Source organism: Rhinopithecus roxellana, chromosome 5, assembly GCF_007565055.1.
Source record: "Rhinopithecus roxellana isolate Shanxi Qingling chromosome 5, ASM756505v1, whole genome shotgun sequence".
NCBI lineage: Eukaryota > Metazoa > Chordata > Mammalia > Primates > Cercopithecidae > Rhinopithecus > Rhinopithecus roxellana.
In genome coordinates, this window is record NC_044553.1 from 6724174 (window position 1) to 6741126 (window position 16953).

At 42.9% G+C, this 16953-nt stretch overlaps 1 protein-coding gene across 1 annotated transcript in view; it reads right to left on the reverse strand.

Moving 5' to 3' along the window:
* Positions 1-1244: 1244 nt before the first annotated feature.
* The window catches only part of CDKL1 (cyclin dependent kinase like 1), a 66069-nt gene continuing 50360 nt past the window's right edge, over positions 1245-16953 (reverse strand). The window contains exons 4-9 of the mRNA XM_010389479.2: positions 14102-14192; positions 13005-13205; positions 10896-10978; positions 6565-6621; positions 3947-4114; positions 1245-1850 (exon numbers count right to left, since the gene is read on the reverse strand). Coding sequence (XP_010387781.1) covers positions 1743-1850; positions 3947-4114; positions 6565-6621; positions 10896-10978; positions 13005-13205; positions 14102-14192 — 708 coding nt within the window. The 3' untranslated portion in view covers positions 1245-1742. The remainder of the gene's footprint in view (positions 1851-3946; positions 4115-6564; positions 6622-10895; positions 10979-13004; positions 13206-14101; positions 14193-16953) is intronic.

Sequence of the window (16953 nt, forward strand, 5' to 3'; positions counted from 1 at the left end):
TTCATATTGCCCTTGTGTCTGGGGAACAAGGATGAAAAAGCTTTTTGATTGAGAGCAGTAGGCCAAATCAAAGCTAATTATGTCATTTTGGCCAGGCGCAGTGGCTCATGCCTGTAATGCCAGTGCTTTGGAAGGCTGAGGTGCTCAGATCATGTGAGCCCAGGAGTTCAAGACCAGCCTGGGGAACATGGCAAAACCCTGCCTCTACCAAAAAATACAAAAAAATTAGCCAGGTATAGTGGCACATGCCTGTAGTCCCAGCTACTTGGGAGGCTGAGGTGGGAGGATCGACATATATATATGTCATCATTTTAAGTCTCACTGTGCAAGGCTATGAGTCCTCAATAATACTTTGGACTACTTAGTGTAATACATTAGTTGTTAGAATAGCGCATATATATATACACACACACACACATAAACATACAAAACATACAAACATAGTGCAAAAAGATGTTTCAGGGAAAACATCAGTTTACAACGTAATGTCTTTCATGACTCAAGTAAAAGCTCACAAGCAATTTCTTCTGAAACCCAGATCACTGTATTACAGGTTTGCCTATAGATGTACCAGGTCAAAGGCTGTGCCAGAGAGAATGATGTACTAATTATTTTCAGGCTGACAGGTTCAGTTCCTGCAAAGCCTGTAGATCTTGCTCTACCCTTTGACTGCCTTAATCAACTGCCAGGCTTCATGCCATGGTTTGCAAGGGGAATTGGGTGAATAAATGTAGACAGATTACAGTAAATTCATCTTGCCTGCAAAAGTGACTAAGGTGCATCCTTTACTGATAAAGTAAGGATGAAATGTATAAACATATAATTAAATATATAAATTACCAAGTCTTTGTGATAATTCGTATGCTTTTAAATATTTCGAACCTGTTACCCTCAAAATGTTTTAAAATATAAAAATCAAGAAATAGAGCAAGCAGGAAATGGGATTTTAAACATTTTGATTTCAAGAAATAGAACTTTCCGGCCGGGCGCAGTGGCTCAAGCCTGTAATCCCAGCACTTTGGGAGGCCAAGGCGGGCAGATCATGAGGTCAGGAGATCGAGACCATCCTGGCTAACATGGTGAAACCTCGTCTCTACTAAAAAAAAATACAAAAAACTAGCCGGGCGAGGTGGTGGGCGCCTGTAGTCCCAGCTACTCGGGAGGCTGAGGCAGGAGAATGGCGTAAACCCAGGAGGCAGAGCTTGCAGTGAGCTGAGATCCGGCCACTGCACTCCAGCCTGGGCGACAGAGCAAGACTCCGTCTCAAAAAAAAAAAAAAAAGAAATAGAACTTTCCTTAAATATGATGCTGAAACAATCTGAGAGACAGGAGCTAGGACTCAAGGCAACAGATCCGAGGAAATATATATGGGCATTTTGTAGTCCATTTTTCTTGTGTGGCATGTGGTACAACTGAAGCATAAATCTTTTTGGTATCATCTAATTTTGCCAGAGGTATGGGACAGTTCATATTCTGTCCATAAGCTCAGCTGCTTACAGGAACTGAAATACAAGTGCAACTCCAAACAGGTTTTTGCTTTCTTTTCTGGACACCATCATCAAGCATGTAAGACTGGATCTGGAATTTCCCTTCATATCTTGCCAATTGGCCTCCCAGTTTCTTGCTTATGTTTTCTCCTGGTGTGTTTTCAACATTGTAATTGTTTTCGATCAACTGTATAAGTTTTATTTTCTTCAAAGTATCTATTGATTCCTTTTTTAAAATCATGTCTCCTAGCTCCTTTAAATGTCTGGAAAACGGTAGTTAAGTTTCTTGGTGTTACAGTAGTACTTCTTATTGTCCAAAGCTGGAAGGATGCTGCTGCCAGTTAGCTGGGGTAGGTACTGCAACTGAAAATGCAAAACACAGAATTAGGTTCAAAACTGTGCCATGCATTTTTTTTTTTTTTCATTATTTAGGATATATCACAAAAGAGGTAATTAAGCTTGTTAGTATAGAAATACTTTTTTGGCACAGAATCCAGGACTTGAGAGAGGATTAAATGTTTCAATTTGGTCTTTGCTTTTCCTTTTAAATGTTTATTTTACATTAAAAAGGAAAAACATGCACATTAAAGAAGATTTAGATAATATGAAAAGGGGAAAATCTCCATGTTAACATTATTGAGAAGAAAACATAGATTTACAGGAGTTGAGAGCTTGCTGAGATCTTAGGGATCATTTAAGCCAATGCCTTGTCTTATGGCAGAGAAAACTGATAACCAGAGCACCTAGGCAATTTGCCTATTTACTCTCTTTCCTTAGTTAAAAAGGCAAACCAAGCATGGCACAGTGCACACTTGTAGTTCCAGCTACGAGGGAGGCTGAGGTGGGAGGATCCCTTGAGCCCAGGAGACCAGCCTGAGCAACATAACAAGACCCCCATCTCTAAAGAAAAAAGACAAAACTGCTTCCTTCAAGCTTCCTGAAAATGTTTGAATTTATTGTCAATGTCAAATGAAAGTCAGAACACACCTGTATTTTTTGTATTGCACTATATGTCCTTAGGTATCCCTAAAAAGGAACGTTTTAGTACTTTTACTTTTTAGAAAAAATTTTTTCAGGCATTCTCCTCAGAAAAGGACTTTTTAGTACTTTTAAATCAGTTGATTCTTTCAGGATTTAAAAGCAGTACACCAGGCCAGCTGTGGTGGCTCATGCCTGTAATCCCAGCACTTTGGGAGGCCAAGGCGGATGGATCACCTGAGGTCAGGAGTCGAGACCAGCCTGCCAACATGACAAAACCCCGTCTCTACTAAAAATATAGAAATTAATTGGGCATACTGGCGCGTGCCTGTAATCCCAGATACTGGGGAGGCTGAGGCAGGAGAAATGCTTGAACCCGGGAGGCAGAGGTTGCAGTGAGCCAAGATCACGCCACTGCACTCTAGCCTGGGCGACAGAGTGAGACTCGGTCTCAAAAAAAAAGCAATACACCAAATAGTGGAGTTTCCCTATTTTTTCAAGTAGAAATATTTCCATCAAAACCTTTTGTTCTTGAATACAAAGTAATACTGAGATAAGGAATAATTCGGGGGTGGGGGTGGAGGAGTCTGTTTCTGGCCTGTTTCGCTACCTGGATCATACATGATGGAGAATAAAATTAAAACATTATTAATTTTGTAACTGTGATCTACATTAGGGCCCTGGAGTTCATGTTCATGTACTTGTTCCTCATGGACTCTTCACCCTTTTCCCTCCTCCCAGCCTCACACACAACACCCTGGTACCATTCAGCATGCTGGGCAGTGGAAGCTGCAAAGGGAAAGACAAAGGCAAGATAATGTATAACTTAAGGAGTACCTAAGTAGATCCAGAGGTTACCCAGGATCAGTTGTGGTTCCACCTACAGTTCATTCTAAATTATTACAGCTTTTGGCTTATCACAAGATGCTTAATATAAGGCCATTTTATACCAATCGGGATTCTTCACAGACTCCCCGTGTGCAGTTTGGATGCTGTTCTCTGGTTAAATGTTTTCAGCTGATACCACCAAAAGCACTCATCACTGTATTTGCCCTAGCCAACTCTGACAAAGGATCAGGGAAGAAAACGCTCCTTTTTTGGACAAACCTGGAGAGTTAGTTAATACTGAAGGTGTACGTGATGACACAGAACTGCCTGGGGAAAATCTGATTTCGTTTTCCAAAGCACAAGAAGTGTGCTCAGCTGGACTCATACTCATGTACCTTGTTGAGACCTGTGCTCATGCAGACCGGAAACCCTGGTCCCTATGTGACAGCAGGACAAGAGCACCTTTAGGATTCAGGGAGAGGGGGCTTCAGGAGACATATCCCTGGGTCCCTGGCTGATAGACCCTGTGACCTGTCTCCTAGTGCTGGAATGAGGATGCTGGAGCTGAAAGCCACAACTGCCATCCTCAAGTCTAGGTGGAGTCGTACCACTGTCTACCGGGTGGCAGGTAGGAGATCATTTGAAATTACAACCTTGGATGTTTCTGTAAAGCAGTGGTGTTTTCGGCTCTTTCTTAGGGTCTTCCTTGGTTTGTCATGTTCTTTTGCCACATCCTCTATTTCTCTGATGTTTTCAAAATATGGGTGATGCAACAGCTGTTCACATGTCAGTCTCTCAGTAGGGTCCATGTGGAGACAGCCCTAAAAGAACAGAAAATTCCTTCTTACTTCTTTAAAATTGTATTAACTTATTAATGTCATTTTTTTTTTCTTCTTTGAAAGATGAAACTCTTCAGTTGCAATAATAAGGGGGAAAAGCCAGAAGAACACACCAGTCATGATTTTAGTTCCTTCCAGTCATTCCTAAATGGGCACTCACTCACATATTAAATAAGCAATTTCTAGAAGTAGGAATGAAAAATCATTTTCTCGGCCGGGCGCGGTGGCTCAAGCCTGTAATCCCAGCACTTTGGGAGGCCGAGACGGGCGGATCACAAGGTCAGGAGATCGAGACCACCCTGGCTAATACGGTGAAACCCCGTCTCTACTAAAGAATACAAAAAACTAGCCGGGCGACGAGGCGGGTGCCTGTAGTCCCAGCTACTTGGGAGGCTGAGGCAGGAGAATGGCGTAAACCCGGGAGGCGGAGCTTGCAGTGAGCTGAGATCCGGCCACCGCACTCCAGCTTGGGCGACAGAGCCAGACTCTGTCTCAAAAAAAAAAAAAAGAAAAAAGAAAAATCATTTTCTCCACCTTATTCTGTTTTTGAGGCAATTGATACTCTGCCCTGGGAGAGTAAGATGTAATTTTAGAGTTTACCTCAGTGGCCAAATGGGGTAATCCATTTAGCTAGTTTGGTCCCTTGCATGTACTTTGTAAAAACTAGTGTTTTTATGTTAAAAATGATATTTACACATGATAACAAATACAATTCATACAGCAAAGTCTCCACCACTCTAGGTGTTCCATTCACCCTTCTAAAATCAGCTACTCTTTTTTTTTTTTTTTTTTTTGGTGTATCCCTCCAGAAATAGTTTATGCATTATAAGTATATATGAGCATGTATATAAGGAGAAGCATAATGTACATGCCTTTATATTACATCATTCTTAACTATTTTTGTTGCCACTAAGTAGGCCATGGAGCTCATTCTTGGATAGATTAAATTTCACAACTACATACTCCAAGGAATTGACTCAATTTTTGTTGGTTATATCAGAGGTGTTAAAACCAGAGCAACTCCATCTTGAATAGGGGCTGGGTAAAATAAGGCTGAGACCTACTGGGCTGCAGTCCCAGGAGGTTTGACATTCTTACTCACAGGATGAGAGAGCAGGTCGGCACAAAAGACAGGTCACAATGACCCTGATGATAAAACAGGATGCAGTAAAGAAGCCAGCCAAAACCAAGATGGCGATGTAAGTGACATCTGGTTGTCCTCACTGCTCATTATACACTAATTATAATGTGTTAGCATGCTAAAAGACACTTTCACCAGCACCATGACAGTCTACAAATACCATAGCAATGCCCAGAAGTTACCCTAAATAGTCTTAAAAAGGGGAGGAACCCTCAGTTCCAGAAAATCCCTGCCCCTCTCCTGGAAAACTCATTAATAATCCACCTCTTGTTTAGCATATAATCAAGAAATAACTATAAGTATACTCAGTTGAGCAGGACATAGCACTGCTCTGCCTATAGAGTAGCCATTCTTTTATTCCTTTACTTTCTTAATAAATTTGCTTCCACTTTGCTGTGTGGACACGCCCTGAATTCTTTCTTGTGCGTGGTCCAAGAACCCTCTCTTGGGGTCTGGATTGGGACCCTTTCAGGTAACAGTTATCATTTATATTAACTCATTATTTAATACATTAGTAAATAAATAATTTTTAAACCATGTGGGACATTGACTATAACTTGCAAACATTTTAGTTGATACCATACCTCATTTTACATAAGAGCTATATTTCTAAATATATATATATATAAATCAAGTTTTTAAATGTACTTCAAATGTACCAGGGAGTTAGCTATTTAAAAGGATCCTACAGCCAAGCATTTTCTGAAGAAAAGGTTCCCTTTGTAAAACTATCACCACCCCTCTGAAATTTGTTTTGTGTAAATTTAGACTTCAAATATAATGTTAGGTTTAAAGTGAAAAATACTTGCAAATGTTTTCACTTAATAGAATGTGATCCATTTTAAAAGTTGAGAATACACTTTTCCAAGGATAATTTTTTTGTTTTCTTTTTTTGAGACGGAGTCTTGCTCTGTTGCCCAGGCTGGAGTGCAGTTGTGCAATCTCAACTCACTGCAACCTCTGCTTCCCCAGGCTCAAGCGATTCTCCTGCCTCAGCCTCCCGAGTAGCTGACATTACAGGCGAGTGCCACCTTGCCCAACTAATTTTTTTAATTTTTGGTAGAGACGGGGTTTCACCATGTTGACCAGGTTGGTTTTGAACTCCTGACCTCAAGTGATCCGCCTGCCTCGGCCTCCCAAAGTGCTAGGATTACAAGTGTGAGCCACCGCACAGCCAGGAGAATTCTAAAAGGAACACTTTTCATTGCATGGATTGACATAAGTAATTCAGATTCCCCAACTGATGACAACTGCTGTGTGTCTCCTGGTCTGTTGGAAGCCACGATTTTACCTTTAGGAGCCCCAGAGCAGGATAAGAGATGTTTGGGAATTTCAATTCAAGTGGTTCCTGTTGAAAAGAAAAGAGATTTTTAATTTACAGCATGTATTCAAATTAAGGTTACCTCAAATTAAATCTTTGGATAGAAACATTTTCTCGGCACCTTCCTCACCTCCTCCACCCTTTGCCCACCCCACCTCCTGCCTAAAACAATCTCCTTTTGCCTTTTTCATAAGCTTTCTCTCCCCATCTCCAAAATGCTTTTTCAAATTTGCTTCCTAACCACTCCCTTCACTTAGCAAATTATAAATAAAAATACTAATGAAAAACAAAAAACTTTCTGAGCAGCTTTTTTCTTTTTTTTTTTTTTTTTGGCCTCAATTTATATAACTTGCCTTTCGTGAGAATAATTTTTGGCATTTATAGTGGCATTTATAAAAAGGCAGCCAGCTGGGTACAGTGGCTCATGCCTATAATCCACTCAGGGAGGCCAAGTCTGATGGCTTGAGCCCAGGAATTTGAGACCAGCCTGGGCAACATGAAACCCTGTCTCTATAAAAAAAAAAAATGTACCAACAAACTAGCCAGGGGTGATGGTGTGCTCCTGTAGTCCCAGCTACTTGAGAGGCTGAGGTGGGAGGATGGTGTGAGTTTGGGAGATTGAGGCTGCAGTAAGCCATAAATGTGCCACAGCACTCCAGCACGGGCGACAGAGCAAGACCCTGCCTTAAAAAAAAAAAAAAAAAAAAAGGCAGCTCTAATTATATAAAGGGAGCTGTAAAATAGATGTTTTTCCCCTACCCAGGTGAACAGATGCTTCTTGATTTTCTGGTATAAACACCGTCATCTCCCACTAGAGCCTGCTGCTTCCCTTATCAGCCTACTGTTTAAAGAGTCTCCTGTGGGGCATTCATCAGTCTCCTTTTGGCCATGTAAGGCTATTTTGCTCCAGTCATGTGCTGGAGACAATCAGGAATAACACTATAAATGGGAGGAATGCCGAATGTCAGGCAGACAAACAGGCCAGTTAAAGAGAGGTACCACTGACAAAGGCTAATTGAGCAGAGAGGCTGAGAAAATAAGAGCCAGCCAAGCTGAGCAAAATAAATGACTGCAGTGCATTGTGTGTATAAAAGTGGCAGTGTGTGAGCTGCCGGCTGGAGTGACTGGCCAGGCTCATCTAATCAAACACAGTCCTGGTGCTGTGGCCAACCTTCACAGTACAGTATTATTTTGGACAGGGAACCAGCTCCCAATAACCAATTCTGGATTGTACACATTGATAAGAGTAGGAGAGAAGAGTCTCTGTTTTAGTTCCCTATGTTCAACAGGAGAAAAAAAAATTCTAAAGTAGATTTGTATTAGCCCTTGACAGTATTCCCTGTTGCACCCCCATACTCCCACTCATGCTCCATAGCTTCAATTCTCTTGTTCTTTCTGTCGGTTGAATCTGAGCATCACTGGGGATTGACGTGCCATTGCTACATCATCGAGCTCTGCTGTCCCAGCAACAATGTCTGGATGAGGCTGACTAGTTGCCTGTGATACGCTGGAGCCCATCCTGCCGGCTGAGCTAGTTTCCCAGCCCCAGAAGCAGGCAGGCCTCCCTCTGTCAGGATTACTGACAGGCAGAGGGACTGGGGCACAGATGTTCAACCAGTGCAGCCCCCGCACTGCTTCTTCCTGTGTTTCTGTCAACAGGAAATCTGCAGGACAATGTCTGGGAAACCATGGGAAGCTTTCTACATTTATGAAACCTGGGTTATTTCTGAGGCTTCACCAACAGACAAGCGAACAGGAAATCACTAGGGATATTTAGTGCAGAACTGGGAATGTCCAGATCACAAGGAAGCCAGATGGGTCACCTCCCATATGTCAGGTGTCATTCCTGCCCCTCCGTCCCAGCAAGACCCACTTTGAATGCTAGTGCTGCAGGAGGAAGAGGCAATGGAGATGCAGAAACCTTCACTGTGGGACAAGCCAAGAGGTTAGGGAACAAACAAAACACAAGTGGTAGAGACAGAACTTACATCTGGAAACTGAAGGGTTTAGCGAGCAACTGGAGAGTTAGTTTCATTTTTAAGATACCTTCCTCAGACAGTGGAAACTCAAGATTTCACAAACCTTAATTATGCTCTGAAATGTTTTTGATTGCAATACAGACTCATTAGAAGACATTCAAAAATATAAAAAATCATAAAGTTACCCCAAAATCCCACCCAAAAGAGATACCTGCTGTTAGTATTTTGATATATATCCTTGTAGCCATTTATTTCACAGATATCAAAAAAGAGCTTGTGATTTCCCAGATGATATCATATTATTTTGTATTTATATATGTAAATATATATATATATATGCATTGTGTACATATTACATATTTATTAAAACTTGGTCGAATTACTCATACTGTTTTTTTGTTTGTTTTGTTTTTGTTTTTGTTTTGAGACAGAATCTGGCCCTGTTGCCCAGGCTGGAGTACAGTGACATGACCTCGGCTCACTGCAACCTCCACCTCCCAAGGTCAAGCCATCTTCCCACCTCAGCCTCCCAAGTAGCTGGGACTACAGATGTGTGCCACCGTGCCAGGCTAATTTTTGTATTTTTAGTAGAGATGGGGTTTCATCATGTTGCCCAGGCTGGTCTTGAACTCCTGGGCTCAAGCGATCTACCTGTCTTGGCCTCCCAAAGTGCTGGGATTACAGGCATGAACCACCATGCCCAGCCTACACTGTTTTCTGTCTTTTTTTTTTTTTTTTTCACTGCATGATATTACTTACTTTTACAGACAGAGTTTTTCTCTGTCACCCAGGTTGGAGTGCAGTGGCATGATCATAGTTTACGGTAACCTCAAACTTCTGGGCTCAAGTGATTCTCCTGCCTCAGCCTCCCAAGTAGCTGGAGCTATAGGCATGTGCCACCAACTCCAGTTAGTTTTAAAAATATTTTGTAGAGACAGGGTCTTGCTATGTTGCCCAGGCTGGTCTTGACCTCCTGCACTCAAGCATCTTTCACCTCAGTTGTCTCCTGGGTCGCTAGAACTATAGGTGTGGGCCACCGCACCTGACTCTATATGGTATTTTTTTCTTTCTTTTTTTTTTTCTTTTTTTTTTTTTTTTGGAGACAGGGTCTTACTCCTGTCGCCCAGGCTAGAGTGCAGCAATCTCAGGTCACTGCAGCCTCAACTTCCTGAGCTCAGGTGATCCTCTCACCTCAGCCTCCTGAGTAGCTGAGACTACAGGTGCGTGCCACCATGCTGGGCCAACTTTTTGTATTTTTAGTAGAGACAGTTTTGCTGTGTTGCCCATGCTGGTCTCGAGCCCCTGATCCACCTGCCTCAGGCTCCCAAAATTCTGGGATTACAGGCATGAGCACACCTGGCCTGATGAGGTATTTCTGTTGTAAGGATGTACCATACTTAACCCCTACTGATAGCATACCAAAGGAAATAATTTCTATTAAATAATGCCACATCTTTATGCTCTTGGATAACGGTTTCACAGGAATAAATTGTTGGAAGTGGATTAGGGATGTAAACATTTCAAATTTTTCTGTTCTTAAAAAATGGGCTTCCCCCATTTGGGTTGGCCATAAAGGGCAAGCACCAGAGTAAGACTGGCTAAGGAAGTTGTTGTTGTTTTTTTTTTTTTTTGGACAGAGTCTTGCTCTGTCGCCCAGGATGGCGTACAGTGGTGTGGTATCGGCTCACTGCAACCTCCATCTCCTGGGCTCAAGCAGTTCTGCCTCAGCCTCCTGAGTAGCTGGGATTACAGGCATGTGCCACCATGCCCGACTAATTTTTGTAATTTTAGTAGAGACAGGGTTTCACCATGTTGGCCAGGCTGGTCTGGAACTCCTGACCTCAGGTGATCAGCCCATCTCGGCCTCCCCAAAGTGCCAGGATTACAGGCGTGAACCATTGTGCCCAATCCAAGTTAAGTTCATTATGATTTTTCCCATGGTCTGGAGACCATAGGCATAGTAGAGTAGGGAATTTGGACAATGCTGGGGAAAAACTAGTTAACTTTATCTGGATAGGTCTAGGTCTAAAAGTTGGTTGGCTCTCAGCTACCTAGGTTCAACTGCTAAAAAATGATAAAGGACAGGTGTGACTCCGGCAGGCAGCTCTGCATTCCTGTGCAACAGGCTGGCTGGACTCTGTTATCAACAGCCTCTAAATTAGCATTAAGGCTAAAGTCTCGCTAGCCAATTTGCTCCAATTTTCTTTTTCTCTCTTAGACTGACCTCCAATGCAGGGTGAGCCATGGGGCTCAGGGAGGTGACTAACGACCAAAGCCTAGCTAGCCTGGCCTACAGAGCTCTCTCCAAAATGCGTCACTCACCATATCTTCAGGGTCTGGAATTTTCACTCCACTGAAGTACTGATTCGTGCTAAACACTTGCTGGTGCCTAGGAATGAGATCCCCTTTGGACAAGAAAAAAAAAAGGTAAGTGAAATTGGTTAGCAAACACTGATCTATGGTTTTCTCCCATCAATGCTGTGTTGGTCTTGCCCATGTCTATGGACACTGCAGTGTTCTCGGGCAATCAGAAGGAGAGGCATTCAGGCAACCCACAGCAACCTGTATCAATCCCTACGGTGGACAGCACCCTGTGTTAGGCACAGAGGAGGCAAGCAACAGAAACTGAGGGCTACAGCTTCTTGCTCTCAGGTTCTTGTTCTCAGAGCCTACAGTGTCCTGAAGGAACCCAAACCAAACAACTCAGAAGCACATACACACAAATAAAATAATGCCTTTTAAAAAACAGCAAAAGGGCAACAACCACAAATCAAAATCATACTAACTGAATCCCGATAGGTCAATATAAAATGTTATTGCCCTAGCACTTATAACTGTCTAACATACAGCAAGCACTCAATAAATACTTGAGGGAAGAGAGGGAAGAAAGGAAGGCAGGAAGGAAGGGAGGGAGGGAGGGGAGGGGAAGGGAAGGAGGGAAGAAATCATGGATTTTCTAGCTAGAAGAAATGCATTTTCACATTTGGGACCATCTTTTCTTATTTCACCAATTAGCGATCACTTGGAAGTGCCATTTCATCTACTGTTTAGAAGCACTTACAATGTGACACCATGAAACAAAAAGAGTATTTCTATATTTCAGGGGACTCTAGGAAGCTCCTCCTGCCCACATTTCTGTCACATCAGCTAAAATCGCCTTTATGTAAAATTCTATATTATACTTGAAGAGGGATTTTGTTCAGAGAATATAGAGAGATACTCAAAGTGTTCTCCTGGGGCACAACCAGACCCATTTCCCAGGGAACTGTGAGAGTTCCAACTCTGGGGTATCAAATTATCTAATTACTGATGCATCCTAGAAATTTACCCCGCACTCAAATGCAAAAACTGCTGCCTCACCTCATTTTGGGTGAGCAACCAAAAAGCACACCCTCTAATGCCTTGCCCCAGACCTCAGTGAGCTGCATCATGAGCACAATTCCTTGTACCTTAATAACCTTCTTCCTCCAGTGCCAGAGGGGTGACATGGGAAGGCTGTCCTAAAAGCACTAGAGGAAACACAGCCAAGAAAGGCTGAGTGCCCCTGGAAGGCCTACAGAGCACCTTCCTTGTCACTCGACAAAGTCAAGCTATCAACAAACATTTATTGCCTACAATGTGCAGACACTGGTGGAGGGTAAGTAGAAATATAAGACATGATCTCACCATCAGGAAGTTTACAGTATCTTTGGGAAGATAAGATTACAAGGGAAGGCATGGTGATGGCAGTTGCTACAAGAGTTTAGAGGAGGAAAAGTTTACTTTAAACTGGGATACTCAGGGGAGTCAGGGGAGTTTATGTCTAAACTCCCTGACTTTGGAAGAGGGCAATCAGTACTGACGGTTTGTTTTTTTTTTCCTCTCACCTTCCCTCCCTTCTCCTCCCCTGCCCTTCCCCTCCGCCTCCGAGGTTAGAGAGAAAGGAAAGGGCACTGGGGCGGGAAAGCAAGACAGGCTGTGTGACATTAGCACTAGCCTTCCTCCTGACACTTAGAAGGCTGGGAATCATCCTCCGTAGAGTCTGAATAATCCAAACTAGTCAGGCAGGCTGGGGTTAAGGACATCCAAATGAATTACACAAATCGTCGTAAATGAGGTAAACCATCAAAGCATTCTGTAAACTGCTAAGCCCTTACAGAAATGTGAGTTTTTATTGTTGTTATTGCCATTATTAACATTTTAACTTGATCCAAACTGCTCAAGAATCTTGGGTTTTTTTGGACAATGAGTAAGTACTCAATAATTGTTAACTATTTTAATTAAAACAAATATGGCCACCATTAATGGAGTCATTAAATGAGGCTTTGAGTTTTCCTCTTTCCTAACTAATGCTTTAAAGGGCATTAGGTGAGACAGGGAACTTGGCTCTGCCCTGCCCCAACCTGGGGAAATACCCAGTTTTCCAAAAGGCAGGACGAAAACACCACTTACCCAAGGTCTTCCTAATCAGATAGAGTTGATCCACATCCGATTTTCCTGGCCACAGAGGCACTCCTGACAGCAGCTCAGCAAAGACACAGCCAATTGCCCAGACATCCACTGGGGGGCCGTACTGCCTGTCCCCCACCAGCAGCTCAGGGGAGCGGTACCACCTGGTAGCCACGTAGTCTGTATAGTAGTCACTCGGTCCAGCTGGCCAGTGATGGAACATGGAAAACAAAGAGCAGCGGAAGGCTGGTATCAAAACTGGGAGAGGGAGATCTCAGAAGTCAAGCCTGCGCCCAATCTTGTGGCCTTATTCTATATCGCTGGTTCTCAATTCTAGTTGCACATTCAAATCACTTAAATATATATATTTTTAAATTACTGATGCTCAAGCCACACTTCAGTCCAGTTAAAACAGAATCCCTCGGGAGGGTCTGGGGGGTTATTGGGCATAGAATTTAAAGTTCCCTGGGCACGGCAGCTCACGCTTATAATCCCAGCACTTTGGGAGGCCGAGGTAGGTGGATTGCTTGGGCCCAGGAGTTCAAGACCAGCCTGGGCAACATGGTAAAATCCTGTCTCTACAAAAAAAATTCAAAACTTAGCTAGGTGTGGTGGCTCATGCCTGTAGTCCCAGCTACTCAGGAGGCTGAGGTGGGAGGATCACCTGAACTGGGGAGGTCGAGGCTGTGGTGGGCTGTGAACTGTGCCACTGTACTCCAGCCTGGGCAACAGAGGGAGACCCTGTATCAAAAAAAAAAAAAGTTCCCCTAGGTGATTCTAATCTGCCTCCAAGGTTGAAAGCCGCTATTCTAAAGTAGCACTTCTGAAAAGTATTATTTTAGCAAGAAATGGTAGAAATCAGGGAGGTAAGATACTTTTTAATAACCACTTTACTGTGGTATAATTTATGGATAGCATACATATGTAAACCACTGTATGTATCTACACGTTTTCAGTAATTACAAAATGATAATTTATAGCATGCTTATGCCCTAAATATACAAGTACTAGCTTGTATACTTCTAGAGCATTTAGATCCTTTATTGTATCAAGAACTTTTCCATCTTTTATACTTAACAAAAGAAAATGTCAATACTCACTCAAAAGCCGAGCAAATCCAAAGTCACAAAGCTTAATCACGGAATGTTTTGTGATGAGGATATTTTCTGGCTTCACATCTCTATGTATGCACTAGTGTAACAAATCAAAACAAAAACAATATTAAGGCTGAACTATATATGAGATAAATGAAACACATGACTATTTAGCAAATATTGCATAAATCATTTAAATCTCTCCTTGGCCTACTGGACAACAGCAAAAGAGCAGCCTAAAATAAATCTAGTACCAAGCCTGTCACAGCCTGAATCATCCCAAATTCCTAAAAGGCCCAAAAGAACCAAGAAGGGTGAAAGGAAAATGAAAGTAGGGGAGCCAGTCTTAGCAAAGAAAAATACAGGACACCCAGTTACATCTGAATTTCAGATAAACAAATAATTTTTAGTATAATACATACCGTGAAGCACTTGGGATGTACTTATGCTAAAAAGTTATGCTTGTTTATCTGAAATTCAAATGTAACTGGGTGTCCTGTATTTAAATTAACAGTTCTAGGTGAAAGGGAAAATGTTGAAAGGTCCGGGTGAGGCTGCATCACGGTTGCAGGAGCTGCACATTGGTGCATAAGCAGAATTCACAATTCAGTTGTTTAACTGTGAACAGAATACAGTTGGCCTCGTAAACAGGACAAGCCCTGAGCCTGCTGAGATAAGCTGGGAAGCGAAGGGCGGCAACCACAGCTTGCCAAGAGATCTCCCTTCCAGCTCTGACATTCATCCCGACAAGATAAACAAGAGTAGGCAGCAGCCCTTCACCCTCTGGGGAGAGTCGCTAGATGTCAGCTCTGTCCCACACACAAGTGCTCTGAGAGCTGCAGCCACCCCTCAGGATGTGGCCCCCCCTCCAGAATTTAGACTCAAATCACCTGTGGTTTCCAGCCCACAGCCAACATTCTTTAACGGGGTGATATTAGAGAGAAGAACGTTTGAGAATCTTCACATGATTTTCTCATTACATGACAATTTCTTTGGTAAAGAACAAATCGACAACCTAATTAACAATTCCTTTTTTTTTTTTTTTTTTTTTTTTAAGTTGGGTCAAAATACTGCTCAGGGTCCCTAATAATCTTCCTCTTTCCCAAGTGTTTTCCTCTCAGGAGGAGAATGCTAGATCATTCTGCAACCCGAGAGACCCTCTTTGGCCTGCAGCCTGAAACCCTGGGGTTATTCTTAAGAATCTGGAGAGGACTGGGGTTCTTCTTGGGCATGACCAGTTCTCACTCCAAACGACCTTCAGGGTGAGAGATCAGTGTCAATGTTTGCCCATGGGTATTTATTATTCTGGAAAATTTGGGTTGAAATAAAACAACTTTGGGATTTTATTACAATCTATCTGGTTCTTAGCAATTAACATCCCTGAGATCTCTATTCTTTTACCACTGGCTTCACATACTGCTATAAATGGGTACACCATGAATATCATGATGACATATGGTCAGAAGTACTTGTAAGCAAGTATGTGCTCCTATTCTGTTCTGGGAATTCTTTACAAGTTTCTGCACCCACCCCCATCAGCACATGGAGCCAAACAGGGCGTCTGGGGCTCTCCAGGGAACTGTGGTATGCATTATATTTGTTTTTAGCATCCCAGATCTGCCTTACCAGGGTCTTAGTGCAGTCTCTCTTGCTCCCCAATCCTAAAACCTGCTCTCGAGAGAGTGCTAAGTCACAGTAACTAACAATATGGGTGTCTACTCTCCCGTGTATGACAAGGATTATAGCTTTAGCTAGTTGGAGGCTCCTCAGGGAGAAGTGCTGTCTACTCTCATACTTCCTCCTTCCAGGAATGCAGCATCAGGAAAAATCATCTGGAACAATATAAAGAAGGAGATTTAGCCCTATCACCTAAATTGACCCTGGCAGTTGAGTAGGATAAAATATTGCAGTGAAATTGCACTCATGGTCAAAATGAAGCTCTAACTTTGAAATCTGGTTTCTATGCACAGGCAGTGGGCAGTGTTGTATTGGATGGAGCAGCAGGCTTCCCAGCCTCTGTGAAGTCACGTCACCTGGGTGATAGTCTACTGTGCCTCTACCAGCCACCTATGGCCAGGAGTGTCACAAGCTTTCAATGGGTTGCTTGGTTCCAGACTCAACACTCTTATCTCACCAAAGCAGACACTAGCACTTTGCACTGGGTTTGGGGTTCCACCTACTGCAACTGGCATACTGCAGCCAAGCAGGCATGAATCACCTGGGGTTTCCCCCAATTTCACAGCCTTTTGGGAGTACAAGATCACATAGCCTCCAAGTGAATGGGGTTCTACCTTAAATCTGAGTAGTTTCTAAGCAGTATAAATATATGAATAATTTTTTGGGTGGTGTGTGTGTGTGTGTGTGTGTGTGTGTGTGTGTTTTGAGACAGGGTCTCATTCTGTCATCCAGGTTGGAGTGCAGTGGTGTGATCTTGACTCACTGCAGCCTCCACTTCCCCAGCTCAAGCAATCCTCCCACCTCAGCCTCCTGAGTGACTGGGACCACAGGCACACACCACCGCGCCCAGTTAATTTTTTTTATTTTTTGTAGAGACAGGGTTTTGCCATGTTGTCCAGGTTGGTCTCGAACTCCTGGGCTCAAGTGATCTGCCTACCTTGGCCTCCCAAAGTGCTGGGATTACATGCAGCAGCCACCATGCCTGGCACTAGTTTCTTAAAACCATAAAAATGCATGTTTTGTATAAACTGAGCAAGAAGGAATAGCTAGGTTGGCATTTTTAGCCTCTACTTACCCAACCAGGCTTATGAAGATTTGGGTAAAAAATTTTACCCACAAAAGTGTGATATAAACTTTGTACAAGACTCCACCTCAGCTTAAGGGGAGCCTTCTCGCTTTTC